The sequence below is a fragment of the Ciconia boyciana genome, chromosome 2 (assembly GCF_034638445.1).
Source record: "Ciconia boyciana chromosome 2, ASM3463844v1, whole genome shotgun sequence".
In the NCBI taxonomy this organism is placed as follows: Eukaryota; Metazoa; Chordata; class Aves; order Ciconiiformes; family Ciconiidae; genus Ciconia; species Ciconia boyciana.
This window is the reverse complement of record NC_132935.1, coordinates 41211048-41236430: the sequence shown is the minus strand read 5'-3', so window position 1 is coordinate 41236430 and position 25383 is coordinate 41211048. Positions and strand designations below refer to the sequence as shown.

General features: G+C 36.7%; 1 protein-coding gene across 1 annotated transcript in view; it reads left to right on the top strand.

Moving 5' to 3' along the window:
• RAB2A (RAB2A, member RAS oncogene family) overlaps window positions 1-24259 on the top strand; it is a 43554-nt gene extending 19295 nt beyond the window's left edge. Inside the window, exons 5-9 of the mRNA XM_072852434.1 lie at window positions 3973-4055; window positions 5423-5515; window positions 9791-9902; window positions 20776-20844; window positions 23121-24259. Coding sequence (XP_072708535.1) covers window positions 3973-4055; window positions 5423-5515; window positions 9791-9902; window positions 20776-20844; window positions 23121-23216 — 453 coding nt within the window. The 3' untranslated portion in view covers window positions 23217-24259. The remainder of the gene's footprint in view (window positions 1-3972; window positions 4056-5422; window positions 5516-9790; window positions 9903-20775; window positions 20845-23120) is intronic.
• The last annotated feature ends 1124 nt before the right edge of the window (window positions 24260-25383 follow it).

The window sequence follows — 25383 nt, the reverse complement described above, 5'->3', positions numbered from 1 at the left end:
GAAGGCCTACTGGGATATACGTGAATAACTTGGTCCTTGAATAAACTTTCCAAATTCTTCAGCATTGAGAACAGAGAATTCAGTACAATTAATGAACTGTTTTCTAGGGAGATGTGCTGTTGTAGATTCTATTTCATTATATAACTACTTTCTTGTACTGTCTCATGGCTCTTCTTTTTATTTTTTTTTTCTTAGTTTATAGATTCAAAAATATGCAGTTAAGGAACTTGCAAGGAACTCTTTTGATAGCAAAGGCTTGCCCGCACATTTTGCAACTGACAGCTACCCAACTACACCACCCACTTGGAAATGACACTGAGATTTCCTATAGGAATAGTAACACTTGGGTGTCTTTTCTCAAATGTGCCACAGATACTGTGTCAATAGTAACACAGTTACATAGCTTAAATGTTCCTGAAAACTTTAGTGCAGGCCCTAAATCTCCGTGTATCTTAGTGACCTGAGGTGATTGATAATGCTTCATGTTCTACTTACGTCATTATTTTGAAATTGCTTTTTGGTCTCTATACTGAGGTATATTAAGAGAAGCACATGGGATATATGTCCGTGCAGTTCTACAGTTGAAGCAGAGATGAAAATTTTTGTACTATTTTGAAGACTTGTAACTCCTAGAACTATGATTATGTAAGTCTCTCATATCAGAAAGGTTGTTTTTAACTGATATGATATGAACCGTAAAAGCTTATAGTCCAGAAAACACCCAAAAAGAGTGTTACTTAGCACTTAAAACATCACTTGTTTATCAGAGGCCCACATTTTTTCATGATTAGTGAACTGCTCGCATCAGAGCTAGCACCTTTTTCTCTGAAGAGAGAGGATGCATGTTCAGGCCTGTTCAGTATACATTTATTGATTCCTGTAGGCAACCTTGTCTGACCTAGAGTTTCTACATGTGAAATAGCTCTCATGGTCTATCTTGTTACCAAAAAGATCTTCCATCTTCCCACTTCCACAGCAGTGTAACTCTGAAAGTGGGTATAACCAGGGGTTGCCTCAGAGCAAAGGCTTGTGTTGCCTGTACTAGATGTAATATGGCCTTGGGAAATACCCTGTTTAACATTCATTTAGTGGCTACTGCCACTACTGTTCCCTGCCGTGCTGGCCCAGGTTGCCCAGAGGGGCTGTGGAGTCTCCATCCCTGGAGATCTTCAAAAGCTGTCCAGACATGGACCAGGGTAACCTACTCTGAGTGGCCCTCCTTGAGCCGGGGGGGTTGAACAGGTGACCTCCAGAGGTCCCTTCCCACCTCAACCATTCTGTGATTCTATGAAAAAAGCTTTTTAATATGGAAGAGAAAAAAAAAAGTGCTAGATTTTGGGGAGCATGGAAGGGATGGTAAGAACAATGTTAATTCCACTTAAGATAAAGGACTTTTCTCTTGTATCAAAGCTGTTTTTAATTTATACTGAGCTTCCATACTGCTACTTCTATCTGTTGCTCCTTGTAGCAAGTAGCTAAATTTGGGTTGGTCCTACTTTGCAAGACCAATAAAGTACAATTATAACATACTTGTATTTTTTAAAAAAAGTCAGGTTTAGCTAATAGCCTACACTTTTTTTTTTTCTTCTTTGAAATAGCTTGTCCTCCTTGGGGGGGGGGGGGGAGTGGGAGTGGGGCAGAGAGCAAATTGTCAGGTGAAAAATGCTTAAAGTAATAATGATACTAAAAAAACCCTCTGTGGATTATGTTCTACATGCCTAACACTGCTATATTGACCTTCTAGAGCTCTCATTCAGAATTATACTGTTAAAATAGTAAATTATATATATAAGGTGTTTCTTATTATTTTATATATAATATAAAAATATATAAACATAAGTATCATGGAGTTTCTTTACAGAAACTCAGTTTTCTTTGTTTAGAATGAAAGGGAGTTCAGTTTGTGTTGTCTATTGGTATATATAAGCACAAATTCATTATTGCTATATGGAAGATTGTATCTTCTTTGGTGAAGAAGGGGTAACATTTTCTACCCTTTCCCCAGTCTTTCCTTCAGGAAGCAATGATATTTAAATTTCATCATGGGCAAGTGAGATACAATTAAAAATGTTACAGTATTGTCAGGATTTAGATACCTAACTTTAAGTGATTCTTGTAAGAACTCTGACTTCTTACATTCCTGTAAGATCAGCTAGAACCTCTGACAATCTTGGTTGACCATGATTAATTTACTCGGAGACAAACAATTTCATGTGTCAAAGTGGAATTTGTGAAGGTGAAACAGGCAATCTTAATGTGGTAGGCTAAGTCCACTTCATGTATGATTTTAGGCAGTAAATGGAATACTCTGGTAACAACTTGTCTGTAGTCTAGTTAGGAGGAAAATGTTTTACACATCTACCATGTACTTGAGCTAGTCACCACACCAAGAAAAAGTTGTAGAGCTTAGTGAAGCTTCTGGATAGAGAACCAAGTATTGTGCTAAAAACTTGGGTTTTTTACTCTTCCTTGGTGCATTCTAGCAGATGGGTTGTATTCTGTAACCTTAGTTTACATAAAGATGCACTTGGACTCTTGGCCAAATGCATATGCTAGTGTATTCTAATCATGTTGAAACTATTAAATATATTGTCTATCTTTTGTAACTTTTTCCACTGGAATGGCTAAGATAAAGTGTGTTCTTAAACTGAAGTAGCTGATTATTCTGGAAGATAAGGACGCTTTCTGAAGACTGAACATGTTGAAACTTGTTGTGCCACTGTTCTTGTTCAATGACAGAATATAGATGAAGTTCTCCTTGAATTCAAGAAGACCTTATATTAAGAAAATACAGTAACTGTGAGAAGAGAAAGTTCTCTGTACGCTGATTTTGTAGGTAGGGCTGGAGGGTAGCTTGTATTTGATAAATATTTCATTCTTGCTTTTCATGGTTTTAAATCAGAGTAGTTTCCTATAGTTCTGCATATAACTATCTTACTGCATATAGGGTTTCTTCAGCATTAATATTAGTATTTCTTCATTGTGTTCTGTGTTATCTTTTGAATTATGCTAAAGCGTCTGTTATTACTAAATATTAGAAGTAAATGTTTATTCTAACAGCTGTCAGGTACTAGATAGCACTTCTGAAAAACACGAGCACAGGGAGCTTAAGGTTTGCAACTATGAATATGTATTTTTCAGGACTGTGTTCTTTGAGTATGTTCTTTTAAGTGCTGAGATTTTTACAGAATACTTTTGTGAGAACTATATAATTTATGTAGGATCTCTGAAGTTTTTCACCAGTGCATATGAAGATGACTCTTGCATCCTCTAACTGTTTGACAAGCATTATTTATCAAGTACAGAGAAAATTGATTAACTGTGGAGCAGAATTATGTAAAATTGAATTCAGAACCATTTTCTGGTTTTTCATAATAAAATGATTACTGAAAGAATTCCATCTGAAGACTGTTGAAAGCTGGCTGCAGTTTATGATATAACGGATAAAATCTGCATCCTTGGCCTTCCAACAACCTTTACACCAGCAGATGGTGGGCGTAAAGATGTCATTCATCATTTATTTACAATGGGCTTTATTTATTCTAGTGTCAACAGCTGCCCCAGGGAGCGGGTTATTGAATTCAAATGTGAAGCTCTGGGTTATTTGCTTCCTTTCAAATTTGTCTTCAGAGCTTAGTTGCTAGGAGTCCATTCTGTGCTCTAATAATGATTCATGTATTGTGAAGCAATTCAGTAAATTGGGTTGTCAGGGATTGCCAAAAAAGGTTTAGAGGTCTTGTTCCGATTTTTTTTTTTAAACAGCACTGTGCTGTAGTTGGTGTCTTCTCCTTATGTGCCTTCTCTTGCTAATGTTAGAGACTTTGTCCCCACTTGTCCCCTCTCTGATTTCCCTTCCTTACTCCTTCTTGTCTCCGTCCTCTCAAAAGTAGAATTCTGTCATTCTAAGTTTGTGGTTTTCAGCACCAAAAAATAAATTTGAGATATGAAATAATGAAGCTTTGTCTTCTACAGGCAGGACAGGAGTCCTTCCGTTCCATTACAAGGTCATACTACAGAGGGGCAGCAGGGGCTTTACTAGTGTATGACATTACAAGGTGAGAATACCGAGGAGGTATAACTGGATTAAAATTATATGTCTTGGTAGAATTGTGCTATGCTATATTTCAGTGTTAAAATGTCTAATTTACTTTGGCTTTTTGTGTAGATATTTGTAGTCTAATGTTTTGCCAACTTTCCTTAAGCACTCAAAATCAAGATATAGCCTATGTAACCTTTATACTTCCAATTTTCCCTGTATAGTGGTTGAGAAAAAGTATAGATAAAGTCTCAGGAAGAATGAAACAAAATGTTTTTATAAACTATTTGACCGTGAACCTCTGGATTACCTTTATTGAGAAAGACTTTAAAATACTACATTAATTCCTTTCTAGTGTTTTTATTACCATGAGTTGTAACTTTTCTGTAATTACAGCAGATTTTTTACTGAAATGCCATTCTACAAAGGACTGAAATACTAAAACATCAAAGTTTGGTTGCATAAACATACCAGAAAACTCCTACCATTGCTGTGTTTATGAGGTTGGGAAAATACAGGTCTTAGTGTGATTTTTGTAGCAGCTGTTCTAAGGTTTTCCTGCTGTATTGAATAAAGAGTCTATACAACTTAGCTGCAAAATTGTGGGTACTGTGGCTGGTTTATGAAAATGTTTGGTCTCCAAAATCCTATTAGGGTCTGTGGCTTCCTTTGTGGATCTTGGGTCTTGTTGCTAAATTAAGCAACAACTTTTACTAGATATTTCCTAGATGTTTTTCCTGTTGTTCTGCATTTATTTTTAAGTATCGGGAAGCAATGTATTCTTTCCATTGGATTTCCAGCAAATGAATCTTTGATTCATAAATAGATGGTTTTTACTCTTGTGAAATCTTAAACACACTTTACAAGCATGTGATTTAATATTTAGTGTACACATTCTGTAAAATCTGTAACGTGCCATATTTGTGTAACTTATTTTAAAAGTCTTTGCTGCTAAATTCATTATTCAGTTTATAAACTCACAGAAAATTGTCAACTGTTTTCTGCCTTCAGTATAACAAATATTACTGTATGAGTGTGTGATTATTTTTACTGTTGTTTGAATTGGTTGAGGCTGTTAGGGACTTTTACAATTCCATTCAGCAGTTTTTATATGTGTATAAAATTACAGATTCTTACAGCGATAAGAATCCTCTTTACTCTGTAGCAAACATGTTTTCAATTACTTTTTAGGCAGAGTTCATTAATGCTCCTTGTTTACTAAATTTGTTTGCCTACTCTCCCGCTCACAAAGGGATTACTAGCTTTTATCCCTGGAGCATGTGTACTAATAAATGAGTTCGTTACTCAAGTTGAGAAGCTGACTAACAGAAGGGAAAGAGATTTCTTGAAATGCTGCTTTTAATTTTCATTCTCTTCCATACTTAGGAGGGATACTTTCAACCACTTGACAACTTGGTTAGAAGATGCTCGTCAGCATTCCAATTCCAACATGGTTATAATGCTTATTGGAAATAAAAGGTAAAATATAACCAGTTGTGATTTTGTAAGTGGTAAAGACTTATCACTTATCTAGATTTCAGCTTTTGTGTTTCCTTATTTGTAGGCAGTATGTTAACTTTAAATTACTTTCAGTCACTGGACATAGTTCTGTGGTGAATCTAAAACCTTTCCTTTTCTAATTAGACTAATACAATGTGCAGCACATGTGGATCAACTACCTTATGTTCTGAGTGCCTTTTTTTTAGAATTAATTTTATTTTTAAAGGATTGACTGAATGCATGAAATCATGGATTATATGAATTATTTTTCTCATTATGTTTTTTTACATCTGGAATCACCATTTAGAAGCACCTAGATATCTCCCTTATAAAGAGAATATTACTCCTAATTTTAGGTGTTCTAAAGTGCTTTAGTTTTTGGGTAAGAATCACAGCAGAGAAAATGTCACTTAAAAAAAAAAAGCCCATATACAGGATTCACTTCAGAAACTTTTCTCAAATGTAAAAAGTGCACACCTCAATGATTATATGAGACGTTTCTGAATTCTAAGCCTGTTTCATATTCTATGCATTTTACCTGGGGTTGGGGGCAGAGAATGCTTTTTGACCCATTTCCTGGTGAATTCAGGCTGCTCTTAAACACTGGGTGATGAAAATACAACTAGAAGTTTTGGAAGTGTGTCGTGGTTTAACCCCAGCTGGCAGCTAAGCACCACACAGCCGCTCACTCACTCCCCCCTGGTGGGATAGGGGTAGAATTGGAAGAGTAACTGTGAGAAAACTCATGGGTTGAGATAAAGACAGTTTAATAGGTAAAGCAAAAGCCACGCACGCAAGCAAAGCAAAACAAGGAATTCATTCACTGCTTCCCATGGGCAGGCAGGTGTTCAGCCATCTCCAGGAAAGCAGGCTCCATCATGTGTAACGGTTACTTGGGAAGACAAACGCCATCACTCCGAATGTCCCCCCCTTCCTTCTTCCCCCAGCTTTGTATGCTGAGCATGATGTCATATGGTGTGGAATATCCCTTTGGTCAGTTGGGGTCAGCTGTCTTGGCTGTGCCCCCTCCCAACTTCTTGTGCACCCCCAGCCTACTCGCTGGTGGGGTGGGGTGAGGAGCAGAAAAGGCCTTGACTCTGTGTGAGCACTGCTCAGCAATAATGAAAACATCCCTGTGTTATCAACGCTGTTTCCAGCACAAATCCAAAACATAGCCCCATACTAGCTACTGTGAAGAAAATTAACTCTACCCCAGCCAAAACCAGCACAAAATGTGTTACCCAGTTTGTAAACGATTATTTATGTGGTCTTCTCATCAGCTAGACTGTCCAAAGTTCTAAAATGGTTCCCTATTGATGCTGAGACTTTGATCTGTATTGAAGGTCTTTATTAAAACACACCAGTGAATACATTAAGTTTATCTGTAACTTTTCTAGTTCTTTATCCAGTGCACTGTAGTATCACATCTAGATCTTTTCACTGGGTGTAGGGTTTTTCCAAATATCAAAAGCATCATCTCAGAATTTATTAACCCATTAGTTATGGGCCTTTACCTAATTGACCTTAACTTGTCTTCATGCCTCAGCAATTCTTGAAGGTAAAGATGCCAGTTGAAATAATGGGGTGTGTACTTGTCCCTTAGAATTTAATGAACAGACAGATAATTTCTTAGATACTACTGAGAAACAGCCTTGTGGTAAAGAGAGTCTGGTTTTCTGATCTGGCCTGTTCACCTCTTATTTCATTCTTCTTCTTCCCCCTTCTATTTTACTTCCTCTGCCCCCCATCCTCTACCTCCCCCTGAAAAACATGTTAAGCATTAAGTAATTGTGAAGCTTGTCCACATTTTTATACATAATCTGGAAAATTACTAACGACATTCTTAATTGAGGAATGTGATAAGCATAGTCTTCACAAATTAATATAAAAATGTAATCTCTTTTATTAAATGAAGCTTTGGTAAGCCAGTGATGTCCCTGACCAGCTGTTCTTATGCTTATGTGAGTAAAAATATGGCACTGAGAGAAACAGTAAAGTGTACTGTTTACTTGAGATTCAAGTACTACATAAGTTTGCATACTTAGTTGACCATCTGTAACTATTCCTGAGTGTTCTGAGCTGTTAAACTACATTTTTGTCTTGCATTCTGCTGATGCAGACTGTACCACATGATTGTATGTTATAATATGCTACTTGCAGCTAGCTCAGTAATTCCCAGTTAGAACTGAGTTTTATTCAAACAATAAATATACTTAAATTATATATTTTAAGCTACAGATTAAGGTGCTACATGAGGTGAAAGTTCCTTAAGAAGCTTTTTAAAGGGGATTATTTTCAAGCCTCAAAGAGGAGGATGGGAAAGAAACTCCTTCAATTATTGCATTATCCTGAAAGTGTGTTACAGAAGTTCTTATAGTAAGGCATGGATGGAAGGAAGAACGTGAATACTAGCATAATATTTTTGAAGGAATAAATTTTGTTCTTATGAGTCCCAAAAGTGCACTTGGTATACGTTTGTAGTACTGACTTATTGCTGGATTTGAAGAGTGTTGAGAATTTAATCTGAAATATAATAGCTGTTTTTTGAAAACATTACAAATACTAGTCTTAAAACATGACAAATACTGTACTTAATCTTCTTTCCAGAACAAAACATAGCTATATTGATCTAGTAAGACCAAATGCCTCGAATTATTGGAATGGAGAGAGGAAGACAACTGTGGTTAGTAGAAGTAGTTAAAGCTCTTTAAGAATATGTTTAGATATCCGTAGTGAGTTTTGACCGGGTTATCACTGCAGTTTTTGATGCAGCTGCAGTATTTCAAGTCAAGAGAGTTGTTTATTTCTGTTCTATCATGGAGATAACACCATAGTGAATCAAGGTTTTAAATAAGATATTTTTGAGGGTAGCATGGTAGTAGCAGATAAAGACATTGCTCAAGTTCAAAAGTACGATGTCAGATAGCTACTTCAGGGACATGAGAATGAACACCTTGTTAAGATATGGTAAGCCTGAGGCTGAGATACTGGGAATGCTTACATATAATGAACATCAACTTTAACAATGTTTTGAGAAGACATTTCTTGTATCCTTATCTTCAAATACTCCATTTTTAAATGATGTGCTGAATTGTCTTGATTCTATAACTCATCTGAGCTAGCATGTAGTTGTAAAAATAACAAAAAACCTGCTTTGCTGCAAAATAGATGCCACAGTGAGTATTGTTTATTGTTAACATGTGTGTAATTACAAGGATGGCAGCACTGAAGCCCAGTATGATACTTTTTACTGGTATTCTGGCTGCAAATTAAAATTCTGTATTTGCATGCTGTTTAGTTTAAAAATGTGTGTCTGAGAGGATATTTTTACATGCACAACTTAAATCAAACTTTATTTAAATCTATATGTTATATTTATTATTTATGTATAAATATAGCATTGTTATTGCTCAAGATGTAATATACTTACAAAGAAGGACAGAAACTCTGTACTCCTTGTTCCTAAAGAAGCTTTAAAAAGTAAGAGTGAAATACTTATGTGCCTATATCACTTACAGAAGTGGATTTGTCTTTAGTTGTCCATTCAAAGAGGGTTTTTTTCCCTTGTTCTTTTGTGTAATATTTAACTTCCATCTAAACTTCTTGGAAAGCAGGAAGCAAGAGATTGTGTAACAGTCACTTCAAGTTCTTCTGCTGTTAGAGGGCCAGGCCTGGAGTTTTAGACCTAAATGCTAGCTTGTTGGGAGAGAACAGCTAATGTAGTTCAAAATAACTTATTTTTGCTTTTAAGTCTTTTTATCAGAACAGCAATTGACTGTGTGAAGTTTTGGTACTGAATAGAAAAAAATCAACTCTATCCTTAAAATTATTTTTAATATCATTAAGAAGTCTTATATGAAACTTCCTTATCAGTTCAGCTTTACAGTGTGGATTGGTAGATAACATTAGACTAGAAAAGAGTGGTATTTACCTAAAATGGCAATGTCTAAAGTTTAGTATTCAAGGAATAGCTAGATAAGTATACACACATCTTGTTGAAAGCCAGTTCATGAAGTCTTTGGTAAGATCTATGTCAGCTAGGATTGGTAGCTCAAGTAAGTGTGATGTCTGTGGCTACTCCATATACTATAAGTGCAAAACTTACAGTAATTGTACTTTATGTAAGGGCTTGAGTAGATATTCATATGTACGTAAGCTCTAATGAGGGCTTTTGGCTTATAAGCATGTTTCTGAAGAATAGTGTTTACATGTACAGGTTAGACCATGCAACTAACTTATTTTTTTCCATCTTAGTGATTTAGAATCTAGACGAGAAGTCAAAAAAGAGGAAGGCGAAGCATTTGCACGAGAGCATGGACTTATCTTTATGGAGACATCTGCCAAAACTGCTTCTAATGTAGAGGAGGTAACTTTGTTTAACACTGGTATTTTAGTAAAACAGTTGTTTTGAATTGCACTTTGTTATTTGTACAGATACTATTCCTCTAGGTTTTGGATTCCTTAACTTGAATTAACTACTCTTTAATTTATATTATGAGAAAGACAGTGTCTACGTTTTATCTAATTGCATGGCAATAATTATATTGTTGAAACTCTAGTAATTAATATACTTGTTCTTTTTTAAAATATTTGATCAGAGAAATGGGTACTTTTGTCTGTCCTGAAATCTAAAAAGTAAGACTAGAATAGATTTGCTAGTCCAAAGCAAGCCAAGCTATTGGTATCCTTAGGAGATGTCAATCTAACTTGTTTTAAAGACCTCTAATACTTCACAAGCTCTTCAGAGCAATCTATTGCAATGCTTTGTTATTTGTATTGTTGTCATCTTTCCCCTCCACTACCTAGCAGGAATCTTCTTTGCTGCAATTCACACACTCAATTTCTTTTTCTGCCCTCTACAGACCTGCTGAAGAGGTCATTATCTTGGTTGCTGTAGTCTGCTATGTATTTGAATAAGTTTTTCAGTCTTTGCTACTTTAAAGAACTTAAGGCTTTTGAAGTTTTGCCTATAGCTCATATTTCTGGACATATGTGAGTTCTTACATATCTCACCTTGATTTACTGCATCCCTTTCTTGTGCTGGGCTGACCTCAGCCAGCAACTAAGGGCCCATCCAGTTGTTCGCTCCCCCTATCCAGCAGGATGGGGAAAAGAACCAGAAGAGCCAAAGCGAGAAAAACTCAGGGGCTGAGATAAAGAGTTAATAAAGAGGTAGGGGAGAAGAGTGATGTAAAAGCAGTCACTCACAACTTCCCACAAACTGATGGAGTCCCAGCCAGTCTCTGAGCAACAGCTACTTTGGAAAGACTACCCTTTGTTTTTTGTTGTTGAGCATGATGTCATATAATATGAAATATTCCTTAGGCCACTTCTGGTCAGCTGTCCTGGCTGTATGTCCCTGCCCGATTTTGCATACCCAAAGCCTAATCACTGTGGGGGGCAGAGTAAGAAACAGAGAACCTTGACACTGTGTAAGCACTGCTCACCAGTAGCTAAAACACTGGTGTATTATCAACACTGTTTTAGTGACAAATCCAAAACACAGCACCATACAGGCTGCTGTAAAGAAAACTAACTCCATCTTAGCCAGACACAGTTCAGTGGTGTACAGAGAGCTCCAGCTGAGATGTTACTGCTATATAAAGCTGAAAGGTTGCTTCACATATCTTTCAGGCCCACAGTCAGTTCATACATCGCCACTTACTAACCTTTTTTTTTTTTACAATGGCATGACATAGTTCAGCTTCTCATGGTACGTAATCTGCCCTTACTCTTTTCCAAAACTGTTCTAAATGCAAAATGGTGGACAACCAATGAGGTATTCTTTTAGTGGTAAAGCCTTCTAGTTTTGAAATATTTGGTGTTTTTTGAAAAGTTGTAGTAAGGGTAACAGACAGCTTTCACCAACTTCATTCTGGTTTGTTACTACCTGATTCCAACATTAGCACCTCTCTCCATGTCAAAAAATACATGCTAGTGAATGAGTTGTCCAGTACCTAATGCATCTCTGATTATCAGGAGGAAAATGAGCCTGAAATTCTTTGTCAAAAAAGTTCAAATAGAATCCTCTCCTTCTGATGATACAAGTGAGTGGTTGCTTGCACGTACTAACTTTCTAATTCTGATGGAAAAGCTTTAGGGTATAATCCTTTTTAGTGACAATCAAATGCATTCCTTAAATGGTATTCTCGTCAACACTAAAAGAGGTGGCATGATCTAGAATAGTTACAGCTGAAGGAGCAAAATCTTAGTCTTTGAGCCAGTAAAAATAAGCGAGGAGAAATAGTAGGCACGGTAGGTGAAAGATATCACTTTGTGGATAAAAGAAGAGACAATTTTCATTTTAATGCTGAATCGGGACTGTTCAGTATAAAAAAAAAAAATAGAAGGGAATGAGGAAATTGTGTGGAATAGGCAACATTTGAGGAAAGATCAAGTATGCAAAAATGGAAGCAAATCTAGCAAGCCTTCAGTACTTGACTTCAGGACTGGAAAAAAATCATAGTTTTGTGAGTGCCTGAGGATGTAGAAACTAAACAGGAAGAACAACATTTGAGGTAATTCAGCTAAAATTAGGTGAAATTTTAGGCAGAAGAAATCTGTGGCTCTTTGTCTATTTATGTTATCTTATGTGGTGGCAATGGAGAACATTTTTACTAGCTTCCTTAGGAGATTAAGGACTAAGAAAGTAAAGCTATTTTACTAGAAAGAGTATGTATTTATACTGTTGAATTTTTGCATTGATAGAAATAGACTGGGTCTAAAAAGCTGGAGATTGCAAGTCCCTGAATTTCCATCTGGATTATTATATCAGATGTTTTCAAATGCATTTGTATTAAGTGTTGAAGCAGACGCTTTCTTCTCTTTCCTTAGGTTTCAGATGAATTGTCAAAATACTTTTTACACATTTAATTTGAGTCTCAGAATGCTCATCTCTTCCAAAAGTATCAGAATTTTTAGATAGAACTACTGCGGTCAAAGGGGCTCTCTCTAATTGTATGGAGGTTATTGGGGGATGCAGGGGGGAAAAAGCTATGGGATTTTGGGGGGAAGGAATATCTCCTTAATTACTCAGCAGCATTTTTAATCCATGCTGATAAATCACTGCTGACTACAGTGTATCATGCATGGGTTATGTAGTTAACCATTACAGTGCCAGGATACCTGTAGAGATCTTTAAAGTCAAACATGTCTATATAAGGTACAGCATCAGCAGTGTTGAAAGAGCAGATGGCTTTACTTGAGATAAGGATGTAGCTCCAGAGCAAAATGATAGATGTAGACTCTAACTAGGTAACATGGTAACTAGTAAATACTTGTGCAAACAAAAGTTTACATTAATACAGCTTCAGAAATAATTAAGAATTATTTGCACCTGTTAGGCCTCTGTTCTTTTCTCAACTCTGTGCTTAACAAAGTCTTACAGAATGATAAAACTAATTTTTAAGATTTATTTTTGATTCAGTTATCAGCCTTCTGTGCTTCTTACCCATCAATAGGAAATATTCCTCAACAAGGGTGCTTTGGGGAAAGACACTTTACTGTAAGGCACATGGATGTATACATATGGAAATGCATAGATACAACAGGCTGGAACACTCCCAGATAACAACTGGTGTCTTTTTTTCTCTGTCCTTTCCCAAAAGAGAGGTTTTACCATACAGAGATCATGTAGTTAACTAATAAAGCTTTGGCCTACTGCATTTGTGTCTGTGTTGCATTGCTTAGTGGTTGCTATACAAAACAAAGTAGTAATGGAAGTGTATTTCTGGGTATTGAAGGAAGTAACATAAGTGTGAGTGCCAGGAAACTTGACAACAAAGAAGATACAGTAATAGGGCTTAAACTATTCTTCCACCCATTTAAGATAAATAGTTAGATCCAACTTTTATGTATCTGTCCAAAGCAGAGTTAGGAAGAATATCCATTTTTCCTGGCCAAACTTGTTTTGTGGATTAAATGTTTTTTTTTCTCGTCACACAGCTGGTTCTCAAACTTTGCTTTCTGAATCTGAGGCAAAAGTCCTCATGGCAAAAGAATCAAGACTGTTAAGGGTTTAGAAATAATCATCTTGTATTGTTCACGGAAGCCCTTCCTCAAATCACTTGAATCCTGTAGTCTTCTGTAGCCTACCTCAGTATGTGGAAGCAGTCTATCTCATTATAAACATACATGGTTGCTTGAAATACTAGTCGCCAGAATTTTATTTATTTATTTTAACAAAAATGCTTTAATACATGGTTTTTAGAGTACAAAATGGGTTAAATTCATCTTTAGTTCTTTAGCATGGCTGCTTCTATCAGCAATTTCTGAAGTAGTAAAGGAAACTTCTCGGGCAGTTCTAAAAACCTTCCAAGGTAATTCTTCATGGAAAAAATAAAAATTTCAGAAGTTTTCTGAATTAAATGACTCTGCTTTGTAAAAAAGCAAGGTTATAGCAGTCTTTTGTTTTCTGAACTGCTCACACTGCATTTTCAAGTCTCTTTAGTTTACAGAAGATGGATTATTTCTTATATATCTTTTGGTTGACTAAGTCTCACCACTGTACAGCTTGTGTCCTACAGGTGTAAAGAAACTCTCTATAGAGTGCTTTTTGCCCATTTTAATTATTCTTGAGACACTGTTAGCTATACAGGTTACTGTATTGTTCTTAGTCCCACACAGTTAGTGGGTTATCTAACCACATTCCACACATTCTGAACAGCTACTTTGGTAGGAGCATTGCCTTGTATGCTATCAAGTCTGTCCTGTTACCTTGGGAAGCTTAGGCTGCTTGCTTGTTTAGGCTTTTCACTTGTTTGCGCTTAAGTCTGACGTCCAAACCTCAAGCATGTTTGCACTTGTTATAATCATAACATCAGTTATTTTCCTACCTTGCAGTAACACTACACATAATACTTAGGATTTTTTTTTCTCTCATTTGCAAGAGACATGAACAATTTTATGACATTTGTTTTTTCATTGGTAGTTCAACAACAGTGTGTGACTGTTAATTGTAGTTTTACCCGAAATGTGCAGTTTGCAGGTTGCTGAGTGGTTTCTGCTTGGGCAGTGTCTAACACTTGTAGAGGCAGAATAGAATCATCTGCACGAACTCAGGGTGACCTCATGCAGCCTCCTACAGCACACAATACTTATCTTTGTACCCCTGGAGTATCATTTGTTTGAATCCATTTACATGCACTGATTCTCAAGAGGTAAAGATACCTAGCTGTATTTGGGAAGCTGGAATAACTTTGTGCATTCTTCTTGCACTCCAGACTGCTACTTTTAAATATGATTAATGTCATCAACCTTAAGTGAAAGTTTTCTGGATGCTGGTCAAACCAGTACTAGACACCATCACTGTTCAGGAGCTGATCTCACTTGAGTTGTACTAATGTATCACTGACTCCTGGTGTGGGAGTTGGTTTTAGTACGTTGTTTCCCATATGGAAGGGATTATATAGCCCTATGCCAAGCTTTCATCTTAAGAGTATTGTATTTGTTATTCCAAGTTGTCTGCACATAAATAGAATGCAATAATGGATTCATTGTTTAGGATTAAATCTGAATAGACTAATGGTTTGGACTGAGCAATGGAGCACTTCTGCTACATGTAGCTGGATGGTTGTTCAATGGTTTTGTTTCAGCTGTAACTTAATTTTCTGTTCAGGCAGCTTCTTTCATACTTTTGCTTAAATGGATAATGAATATTCAAAACCCGTGTAGCTTCAACAGCGGTACTGCTTGGTCACAGATAAGGGAAGGAAGATGGCCTTTGTAATATTCTGAAGGGTAAAAATGAAAATCTCATGGAAAGGTGAGATTCTTAGCAGCTTCCAAATTTGAACTGATTTTTAGAAGTGTGTTTTATTTCCCCTGCACACCCTTCCTAAGCACAACTAATTGCTGGTAAACAAACAGTTGTTTGACCTGGTAATACAGTTAGCAAGGATTTAGTTAATAAAACTTGAAAATCCTAGGATGTTAATAGCTTTCATAGTAAGGTAAAGCGACACACAAGATGTATTCTGACTAGAACTTGCAAAGTAGCAGGATTTCTTGTTCATGAGAGTCTTTAAAAAAACCCCAACAGTTAGGTTTATCTTAACTTGTATCAAAAACCAGTATTCCTTCAAGTTCCTTGAAATCAAAGTTCTGTGACTTTTCAGCTGTGTGAAGCTGGCACTTTAGCCAGTTTCTCCCATGAGAAAGTAAGAGAGGTGAAGCTTATGTCAGTTCAGCTGGGGGAGAGAGAAGGGGCAGGATGCCTGGCTGCAGGGAAGATTCACAGCTTTAACCTCCTTGTAGCAAACCCTTGGACTGTGCCCCAACTGCACAGTAAGGAACACTGGCTCTGCCACGGTTCTTGGGGCTTCTGGGCATCCCGAGGTATAATCAGAATAAAAAGTCTCAGTTAATCAAGGGTTTCGGGTTTTATAGAAGAGTGTGAGAAGTATATGGCTGCCAGCCTGAGCTGTGGATTCTGCTGGAGGGATGGAGCCTTAGTTCTGGGGTTTTTTTATCTTTTTTTTTCCTTAGGTGCTCTGTCCTTTGTAACTGTTCCAACAGCAGCTGCAGGACTTCTCGAGACACTTTGAGCTCTAGTAATGTGCATCTTCCCAATAAGTTTGTCTGAAAGATTGCACTTCAGTGGGTACCTAGCAACAAATCACTGTCAAGTTCTCTTTTGTGCCTGTGCAACTTTACTACACAAATAAGGCTACAAATGTGTTGGGGTGCTTTTTGGGGTATAGTTTCATCATATAGCACCTTCCCACTGCTTGATAATTAACTGTTCTGTAGCTCCTTTGGTGTCCTAGGCTTCTTTCTGAAGGATCATTTAGTTGTCAAAAGTATTGTCTTACTGTGCATGAAACAGCTACTCAGAGCTTTGGGCTCTCACTCTTCTCAGTGGCCATCCAGCACCACTTACACACTGGGGTGGTGAATGCTCTAGGGGTAAATCCGTTTGTGGTCCATGTTGTTACTGTTTCCAAATTGATTATTTAATACTAGAGTAATCTAACTATATTGTATCTTACTGCTTAAAGACAAGACAGAAAATTGGGAAGGAGGAGGAAATTCTAGGTGTTGGGCTGACCACAGAGGGTGAGGGTCATGCTTTAGAATTTGTGAGATATTTAACCTTTAAGCATTCCTCGTTTAATTGTAAGAAAGCATTCGGAAATAATGACCACCAATTTGTATTTCAAAGGACTAAATTTAGCTTTAATATTGCCACCAGAGGGCAGCATGTTACATACGCTGGCAGCGCAGAACCTGCTCTATTCTGACTTTAAGCAAAGATGAACTTGTAAAATCTGAGTTTTGAAAAGCGTCAGTGATTCATTTACAAGTTTTTCCTGTTATGTTCAGCTTGTAGCTAAGTCTTCAAACACTCGGCATGGCATTAGCTTTCTGAGAAAGAGAAGTGATGCTACTGACATCTGCCGAGTGAAAACTAAACATAGCTGTTCTATAACTTGCATTCTGGTGCCCTTAGCTTATTATTACTCCTGCATCCAACTTCCATAAGACAGAGGTATCAGGAACTTATTCCTTTCCTGCATTGTTTTTACCAGTTACAGAATTTGTTCTTCCTGTTTTTGTCTCAAGGGTGGTAAACCTATATTACTTGTTTAGTTTGTGTGATAAAATGGATGCCAAAGTTGATTTAACTCTATGTTCAGTGTTTTTAGGATTAATTTATCTTGTATGCGGCATCTGTACTGTTTGGTAGTTGTGTTTTTGTGGTTTGGGTTGTTTGGGGTTTTTCGGGGTTTGTTTGTTGTTTGGGGTTTTTTGAGGTGAGCACTGAGAGACTTGACTTCTTGATTCCCATGCAGCAATATGATCTAGGAAACTCCTTACACAAATCATCTGAAGTGATATTATACTGGTATACTGGGACTCAAAAACCTCCTTTGTTAGTTTTGCAGTAGGTGCAGGTGTGACACAACAGGCAGATTGCATCTTACAAGACTCACTTTACCACTTGTACAGTAATGTAATTTTCCTTGGCAGGGTATTACTATTATTTGAGAACCTAGTTATAATGTGAACACAATTGAAAAACATGTTATTCAGTGATTTGTTTTAATATAACTTGTATACAACTTTTTTTTTTAATGCTGTGGTACAGATACATTCAGTAGTCTCATGCATAAAAACATCAGTAATTTGTGATTTAGAAGTATTAAAACCAGGAGTTAAACATTAAATGTAGACATTTTCCTGAAGTTGCATTGTTTTCTTTAACTTTCCTGAAATGTAGTCTAGAATTTTTGTATTTTTAAGTCCAACATACTGTTTTTGCAAAAGGCGCTCTCTTCCTTTTATGAGTAATGGAGGTACTGTGTACTAGGGCCTTGCCATCTTTCGGGTGACTGAGTATAAGTCCAGATTGAATCTGGTACTGTGTCTCCTGGGGTGGTGAAAATAAACCTGGACCTGAGCTGATTTGGGGTGGAAGTGCTCAAGTACCTTTGTATAGTGTTTTAGTAACAGCAGCATTACAAGAATGTACAGTGCAACCACAGTAGGCTTGGGAGGCAGCCAGCTGAGTCCATGTGGGCTTACTGGTCGAGGTCTTGTGTTGTGTGGAAGTGGCTAAACTGCACCTGGATCCAAGTTGGCGTGTGAAGTGCTACAGCTGTGTTCTTGCAGTCCCCTGCACGTGGTCTAATAAATCCAAACAGGATTTGAGGGGAAACCTCTCTGTCTTTCTGCATCCATGGCTCAGTTAATCTGCAAATAGGATAAACTGCCCATAAATAATTGAGTTTATAGTATACTGCATGTTCCAGATAAGAGTTAGAACATGCAGTATTAAAAGAGATTTTTAGAAGTCGTCAATTATACCAAGTTCACCTTCTTGTCCTTGCTAATTGGGGCACTAGGATGGCATGCCAAAATCTGATATGATATTCTTAAAGCAAGTAGACTGCTGTTTTCAGTAAAGTTCTCAGGTGGTTATTTTGAGTCTGCTTACACTTTGAAGCATAGGCTAACTTAAAATACATGGATGCAAGAAACAAATGGAAGTCTCGAGGGATGCAAGTCTCTTTTCATGGCTGATTAGTAGTAATTTTTCAGAATCCATACCAACTGAAGAAAACATGAGGTAGATTTATTATGTGCTATATTCTTGTCAAACCATTGTTTTCAAATAGGAATTATTTATATGTGACCCAGTGCAGCCTGGCATTTTGCTATGCAGAATAACAGTACGTGCTGTTTTACTACTAATATGTGGTGCACCAGAATCACTGATGGGAATGTGGCAGTCAGATTATGTCTTTTTAAGACAACTGAGATGAATGGAATACTTGTATTTCTCAGGTGAACGGTTTCTTAGGCTGTATGTTTAATATTAAAATAGACTGTACTGAAGTCAGTATGCTTTTTTGCTTTGTACAATACATGTAATAACTATGTAGGGGGGGTGGGAGTTGAGTGTTGTTAAATCACACTATGTTTTCCAGTGCATTGTACTCTTTTTTTTTTTTGTGAGGATAGATGCGTTCCTGCAGTGATCTGTTCTTGAGTGTAGCATCCAGAAGATATGTTTTATACTCAGTTGTGTTAGTTCGGAGTTTGTAGTCTGTTAAAATTCTAGTTTTGTTGGTCTAAAGTAATTTTTATAGATCTAATATAATTCTTGTGAAATTAATTCTAAGAACCTAGGTGTACTTAGCCAACATCTTCTAGAATTGTTAGAAGTGCCAATTGTTAAGTGCTTGTTTACATGAAGCTATCATAACACATTTTTAAGACTTCAAGTTCTGTTTAATGTCCCACTGAAATACAAGCAAGCAAGTATCCTCACAGATTCCAGCTGTGTGAATTTCCAAAGTTTTTGATTCATACCTTTCAGTAGGCCCATGTATGAGGCCATTAGAATAATTAGTGTGTTATCCGAAACAAAGATAAGTTTGAGGGTTTTTTTCTTACATTGAAAACTTCAATTTCCAAGGAATTTGAATCAATTCGTAGTTGGCTGAAAGCCAATTTTTCTCCTCAACTCTAATGCGTGTTTGAAAAACGAACTCACTTCCTAAGTGCCTTGTGAATCTGCAATGATTAATTCTTCTCATTATTTTGCTGCAAATTCTCATGACCCTCTGTGATGATTCGATCACCCACTTAGAGTTTATGCATATTCATATCTTTCCGCTCCTGCTGCAGTCGTTCAAGTCTCCTTCACTGGCTGTGGTGTGCGCTTGGTGCAGTAATTGAGCTGCAGTAGATTGATTACTCTGGGGAGCTGTAAGGCCTTTAAAGGTGAAAACATATCAGTCCTGTTAATTAGGAAACAAAGCTCTGGTGGCAAGTTCAGCAGTCAAATGCTTCCAGTGTAGAAATGAGGAAAGGTATGATTTGTTCCTCTCCATGAACCCTGTTTACTTTTTTATATTTGAATTAGATCTGTATTTGCTGTAACAGGCTTGTGCAGAAGATAGCATATCTTGTATGATTGCATGGTGCTGGTACTTTAAAACAAAAAGAACTGTATGTTTGATATTGATTGTAATTATTAGCTGCTGGTAATCACCTCTTAAATTATACATTATTTTAGGCATTACTTGACCTATAAAGTTAAATGAGAGATGAAGAATGATTGTAACCATTGATTGTAAACTTTAACCAAAAACATTTATATAATTCACTTTTTCAGACCTGAATGTCAGTATCTTTTCTCTGAATTAAAACAATAGACTTTCAGAAATCATAATAAAACCTGGAGCCTTTCCTTTCTACTATTAAGATGTCTATTGCCTATCATGTGCAAGATTAATTAAAGAAAATACATTCTTAAAATTAGGTGAATATTAAATGACAGCATAAGGTTTCATCCAGCAGACAGCATCCTTACATCATCATTGTAAGTACCCTGTGGTTTTATGTTGCTAAGCACTCTAATCTAGAGTGGCCTATTACAAAGATATTAAGGGTAGGGGAAACCATCTGCCACACAATCTATCCATAAGGGTCAGAAATAAATAATTTAAAAGTAATTTATATATCTTAAAACCCACTTTTTCCCTGTAATTACTGGACAACAGATTGTAGAATACAGATGTTATGAAAATGCCACTGTTTTTGTAAACAGTGCGTGATCCATTGCTACTTCAGGGTAGGTTATAGGATGCTGTTGTCATACCTGTTCCTGCTGAGGTCAGGAAGAAAAGTCTCGCTGAAACAACTGCACATGAGATTGGATTCCAGTTAGTGCATCTTACACTAAAGGATGTCGCATTCATTGTGTTTGTGGTTTTTTCCCTCTATTTTAGGCATTTATTAACACTGCAAAGGAGATCTATGAGAAAATCCAGGAAGGCGTTTTTGACATTAACAATGAGGTAACTTTTAGTATTCTGAACACTTTTTGTTTGTTTTTTTAAAATGTACAAAATTCACCTTCCCTAGATGGCTGGACAGTAAAATATTTATCTGTTCCATTTGGATATAGAATTGTCTGCCATTGTGTTAAAAATGGATTAAAATAAGTGACCCTATCCATCCATGAAGCATCACAAAATAATATAAATCCCCAGAAGAGAAGAAAATCCACTTTCATCCACTTCTCCATATGGTGTCATCTGTTTTCAAAGATAATTTTCCACTATGTAAATTGGGGACCATGTTGATATGCCAGATGCACTCCATGAGCTGTCCAGTGTAGGGGAGGGATTGCTTTGAGAGTTACATAAAAGACTTTTGAAATGTTCCTGGTTTAGGTGCCTGGATTCTGTAGGGAATAAAAGATTAGTCATTTTGCCTATGCACATTACTGAAATTACAGATTATTGGGGCCTGTCTCTTTGCTTGTTTGGGGTGGGGGTGGGGAGGTGGAGAAGGGAACACTTTTGTAATGCAAGAGCCTAGAAAGACCTATAATGTCTCTCTTGAATTTTGAAATGATTATGGTATTGAAAATCTTGAGCAGTTAGGAGAGAGGTTCATGGCTGTAGAAAAGGCGGATTCAAATTCAGTGGTAGTAAATAGACATGTTAGGATAGTGTAGGCTCTCTGTTAACATTCACATAAAAAGTCACACCACAAAGTTTAAATTTGACAATGAGAACTGGTCAGTCCTTTCTGATGCCCAAGGCTTTTTTTATCCTGCATGTCCCTAAATATTGTTGCTGAGGTGCTTAGTGAAACCACATGTGAAAATCTGCACCACCGCTCTCCGTTCTGTATCTCTTCTGTGAAGAGGTGCATTCTCTGTCTGGGACTGTCAGTCTGATGCTTCTCTTAAGCATGATAGTCCTTGCAGAATTGTTCAAAGAGTAGTGCGGGAATTGGCAGGACTCAGTTAAATAGCTTCACCTCTTTGATTAATATATTTCAACATGAGCAAATTTAGACTATTAAAAAATATTGCTCTTATGACTTCAGAGAGGCAATAATGAGAAACTTCAGTAGTATGCAAAGTATTTGCATTAGGAAACTTGTCGCTAAGTAAGACTTGAATAGTAATCCTTCAAAGGCACTAATTTGGACTGGAAAGTGTGTGTGTATGTATATATATATGGTGTTTTGGTGAAACACTTTTTAAATTCAGTTTAGTGATGAAAAACTTAATTTTCGATAACATTTTTCCTAAAGAAAATGCACTCAGAGCAATATAAATGGGACAGTAATCAGAGTGTCTGAAAAAGCATGCTCATTGTATCTGTCGAGTTTCATATAGTAGCTGACTGCTTTACTGTGCCTTATGGAGCTTTGATTGCAATATGCTGTCAAGAGCCAACAGTCCGTGCTATTTATTTGGCTTTACGCCAAGCCTGGCTCCTTGATTCCTCAAGAAGTTGCTATCAGCCCAGAGGGGGCAAAACCAATGAGCCATAGGGCATGCTTTTTATTAAAGAGGAGTCAAAGAGCGAAAAGAAACCACATCAGCTGCTGTCAATACTGAGCTAGTGCCAGAAACCCCAAGGCTACTACTGTTGCAGAACAACTGCCAAGCACTATAAATCTGAGATTTACTGTGACGCAAAGTTTCCTTAAGAGCTTAATTTCTGAAGCTACTGTATTACTTTGAGAAAAGTGCTGTATTTTTAGGTAAAATCCACTTGAGGGAGTGAGGGTTAAGATAGAAGTGTGATTTTGATGAATGAAAGAGCTACACTGTGTGTGGGTTCTTGGCAAGTAGCCATGTCTTTCGGGATCATAGAAATTATTGATGACACAGAACACTCGTATGCCCTTAGCCTCTACAGCTGATTCAACACAGAAAGAAATGCTGTCTAGAGAGGAAAAGTTTTATACTAAACTATTAAACTAATGGAGATTTTGGTGAGAGGGGAGAGGTTATATGTTCCTAGCAAATGCTATGTATTTTTAAAGCCTTATGCCAAGTAGTATTCAAATACAATTCTTGCTCTGTATTTTTGTGTTAGGAATTTAAGGTACAGAGTTTAACATAAAGATAAAATTTAAATGAAAAGGAAAGCATCTTCCTTTAAATTATATTTAATCACCAAGGACATGTTGCTAAAAAAAAATAAACTTTGCTATATTTATTGCATACATTAAGAGAACTTGCGGGATGATCTTCAGGAAAAAAAAAAGCTTTTCAAGTATATTAGTGTTCTAAAATAGTTACACTGTGTATTAAACTTTATTTCAGGCAAATGGCATCAAAATTGGCCCTCAACATGCTGCTACTAATGCAACACTTGCAGGCAATCAGGGAGGACAACAAGCTGGAGGAGGCTGCTGTTGAGCCTGTTTTTACTTTCTAGCTGCCTGGATGGGGCCTACTAACTTGTTTGTTCACCCTTCCCTCCCCCTCCGCCCCGCTCGCCTCCACTTCAATTCAACTGAGACCTGAAACTTGTAAGTTGGTTTCCTGTTGCAGAAGAAGACTTTATCCTTCAAATTCTTGTATAACTTTGAATAAATGGTTAATGTTCACTTAAAGACAGATTTTGGAGATTGTATTCATATCTATTTACATTTGATTTCTAGGTCAATTGATGTGATTATTTTTGTTAAATGTTGTCTTGTGCCCTTGACTACAAACTGAATTGTATTAAACACTACAAAGTCATCTGAGTATTTTAATCAGTTTGTGTAGTTAGGTTTCCCAGCTCCTGAGGTTACCTAATGTTTAATATTGTAGAGCTGTCCTCAAGTTTTTTGTCAATTTTCAAGGCTATAAAGAGAAGCGGAAGGACTCTTTTAATTCTGTATTTATCACTTTCTGTATATATAGTTTAATAACCTGCTTGGGTGTACTTGCCAAGCTAGAATTCTTTAATGCATTTGCATAAATTCTATACTACTTAGAGCTTGAAAACTACAGAAGCATTAATAGGAATTGCTTGGACGCTAAATTTTAAGCCTTTTTGACATTGTTAGCATGTTCATCCTCCCCTGTCATTATCCTGAAGTCCAAGAGAAATGCTTAATGTATATTACTAGAGGCTACATACGTGCTATCTATTTTAATGCCAAATGTTTGCTGTTTGTCCACAATTTCCACAGCACCTCTTCAGAAATGGATTAGCTGTTTGCCTTAACGAATACTATAGGTAAAAACAGAGTATGAATGAAAAGTAGAGGAGGAGTTGATAAATTTAAAATGGCACACTATAAAAACGTTGATCTTTTCTTAATGTTTTTTTTTTCTTGTTTACCACTTGATTTCTAGGTATATTTTTCATGCAAGGACAGTTTTTCAACCTAAATGTACAGTGGTTGTGTAAAGTTTTCTTTTAGTGACAACTTGTAATCCTAAATATATGGTAAGCATCTTGTCTATTGTGAAGAGGGTGTGAAAATAAAATCTGCCAGTTTGGAAATCTTGATGAAAAGCAAAACTAGAAATGCTTCGGTACTTATTATGGTGGTGGTTGGGGGGGATGTTTTGCCTCAAATGAAAGGGTTGCAACAATGCAAAACAAAATCCTGTGTTTAAGTGTTTATTTCTTAAAGTACAGAATATTCATGTCACTTTTCCTACAAATGAGGAAACAACTGAGTTTCCACCTCGTCCTATTTATATAAATTGCAGATAAAAGGGTGATACTAATGCTAGGCCATGCTTCATGTATCTAAAAAAAAAAAGGGGGGGGGGGGCGATAACTGCAAAAATTTCATCTTACTGGATCAATGACTGCAACACAACACGGGGGGGACATGGATCCTCATGTCATCCATTCTTATTGTCAGAACTTTAACATCAGAAGTGAATAAACTTCAGCCTGACAGGTGTAACATAGCAGTGGTTCTGAGATTAAATAAAGTTTAAAAAATTTGTGGAACCTTTTGTTTGTATCTGGGGGAACGGACAACTGATAAGGATTTATGTTAGTTGCTGACTTCAAATCTTTCTTACACATTCAGGAGCATTATAAGCAATGTAATATAATTGTTTTCAGCTATTTACATTTGTAAGAGGGTACTCCATTTACATAGTTTCAACTGTTACATGTTTATTACATAATGTGTTTATAAAACAAAAACACTTATTGTTCCAGTTGATGTTTGAAAACTGTGTTGCATGACAGTGAAACCATAGGACTGAACTGCATTGATGCTGAGGGAAAACTGGCTTGTAGTAAGTAGATGCTCACAAGAAGGAATGAATGAACAGGAATACTTGCTTGAATTAACTGCTTGAAGACTTATTTTTTTTTAACTGGCAACATTGCAGAACTCAATTGGGTGAGACAAGATGGGAGAAAAGCATACTCTTCTATAGCAGCTTCAGCTACCTTACAAATGAGAGCAAATTTCTCTTAGCCATAAAAATTGCCCCTCTTAAGGGAGCAGAGGAGGAGAATTTGTACGCTATCCTGAGAAGAGCAAAAATGCATGCTGTTTTAAGTGGTAATGATTTACAAGGCTAAAGCTTCTGACAGCCACTCATTTTCTGAAAGCATGGA